General features: G+C 38.0%; 1 protein-coding gene across 1 annotated transcript in view; it reads right to left on the reverse strand.

Annotated features, from left to right (window-relative positions):
• The window catches only part of CLEC3B (C-type lectin domain family 3 member B), a 20871-nt gene that overhangs the window by 3113 nt on the left and 15769 nt on the right, over nucleotides 1-1989 (reverse strand). The window contains exon 2 of the mRNA XM_019508890.1: nucleotides 802-900. Within this exon, the coding sequence (XP_019364435.1) occupies nucleotides 802-900 (99 nt within the window). The remainder of the gene's footprint in view (nucleotides 1-801; nucleotides 901-1989) is intronic.

Raw genomic sequence — 1989 nt, forward strand, 5'->3', positions numbered from 1 at the left:
AGCACTGAGAGCTTTGAGATTTTTTTTTCCTCCAAAAAATAACATATCAAAGACATGCATGAATATTCAAACTCCTTTTAAATCCCAGTGAATGTGTGTGTATATCCAAAATCTAAATTTAACCCATATCCTTTTTTACAGAGGCAAAATTCTCTTTAATTGTATTATAATCTCTTTCACTCCTATTGCATGTTCTGAAAAAGTGGTTTCTCTTAATGCAGGTGGAAGTTGCACATAGACTAAAAGTATAGAATACTTAGAAAGTCCTGATCCCGAAGCTTGCTATGATATCCGCATAATGCTTATCACACTGGTACTCAAATCCCTGATTAGGGTCCCCAGACAGTACTGTAGTATAAATAACAGTAAAATGTGCAACAGGGATATGACTGCATTATGGGTCCAAAAGGACAGAGAAAAGGGAAAAAACAACCCGTGGGAAATAGTAAAATAAAATCCCCAATTCCCCAACTGATTCATGAAGGAAAAATGTGTGTCTGGTTTTTAGTGTCATTAGAAAGCTATTGAAATATCTAATGAGACAATGCAGGACATAAAGAATTGAGGCAGACACTATTCAATTAATATCATTAAAAGGTAATCCATCTAACTAGAAGGGTTGTAAAAATAGCATTGATACCACTAATCTAATTACCACTGGCTCATTAGAGATTAATTTCTAGTCCATATGCACAAGGATCTCTCTGAAAACACTTGTCAACCCGTATAGGGGGATTGTACACATTGTAAACAACACTAGTCTCATGGCAATAACTGTGCCTTCATCCATGAGCCCTTTACCTGTCTGAAGTGCTTGCTTTTCCTTCAGTAAAGCCACCTCCTGAGAGAGGTTGTCAATCAGAGCCCTAAGATCTTCAATCATTTTGAGGGTCACACCATCTGTTAAACAAACCAAGAGATGAACACAAACAGCTCATATTTATCTAATGAATGCAACTGGGGTTATTAGTGCAATCAAACTCTCTGCTCTTCCAAAAAACACTTTCAGAGACACCTGTTTTGTAAGATATTCTACAGACAGCTAACACTGCTGTTGGAAATATTCCATTCCCTCTAGGTAATTATATGTTCATTAGGCTAGAAAAAGAAGCTAACTCAATATCCCAGTGGTTAGTTCATTCACCTGGGAGGTGGAAGACTCAAGTTCATGTTGCCTCTTTGAACTGAACAAACCGCAGACTTGAACCTGGTGTCCCATTTTCCAGGTGACTGCCCTAGCCACTGGACTATTGGCTATGTGAGGGGGGGTGTGTATTGGCAGGGAACAGAGGTCTGCTCTGTTAACTTATGGTGGACTGAAAGGTATCAACAAGGCAGATTAGGAAAATAATTGGAGTCTGCTTTGTACTGAGTTTTAAAGCTCACCGGCATTAGGATGGAAGATGTCTTCCTATTGATTTTAATGAGCTTTGGATTAGACCTCCATCTGAATAATACAAAAGACAGCATTATTAAAGAACCTTGACAAGATCCAAGAGCTAACCCAACTCTTCTTCTTTAAAATGTTCAGTGAAAGTCCTAGATCAAACCAAGAAAAAAGCATTGAAACCACTAGCAACTCGAGCAAAAACATTTACGGTCAGATCCTCAGAAGGTATTGTATTAATCAGTAATAGCACTATTGAATTTAAGTAAAGCAATAGCAATTTACCCCAGTTGTGGATCTGGGCCCTGAATTTTTATTTTGGAGAACATAATCATTGCAATTGATGCAAGTTAACATTTGCTGCTATTTCTATTACTAAAGTATGTCATGGCTGGGTTTTTTTTTTGTTAACAAAAGAAGCAATGATATAATGGAGGGCACCATGTTGCTCACCTACTTGTTTGCAGACCTAGTGTCCAGATCTAAAGGATATATTCCTGGTCCTCCTGGCATTGGAGTAAATCCATCAGCATAATTTGAAAGCTGTTTTGTCCTCTGGGATCCTATATTCAGCAACTTTTCACTGAGGTGAGGTTGGAGGA

The sequence above is a fragment of the Gavialis gangeticus genome, unplaced genomic scaffold (genome assembly GCF_001723915.1).
Source record: "Gavialis gangeticus isolate Ggan-Ray unplaced genomic scaffold, GavGan_comp1, whole genome shotgun sequence".
NCBI classification, from domain to species: domain Eukaryota; kingdom Metazoa; phylum Chordata; order Crocodylia; family Gavialidae; genus Gavialis; species Gavialis gangeticus.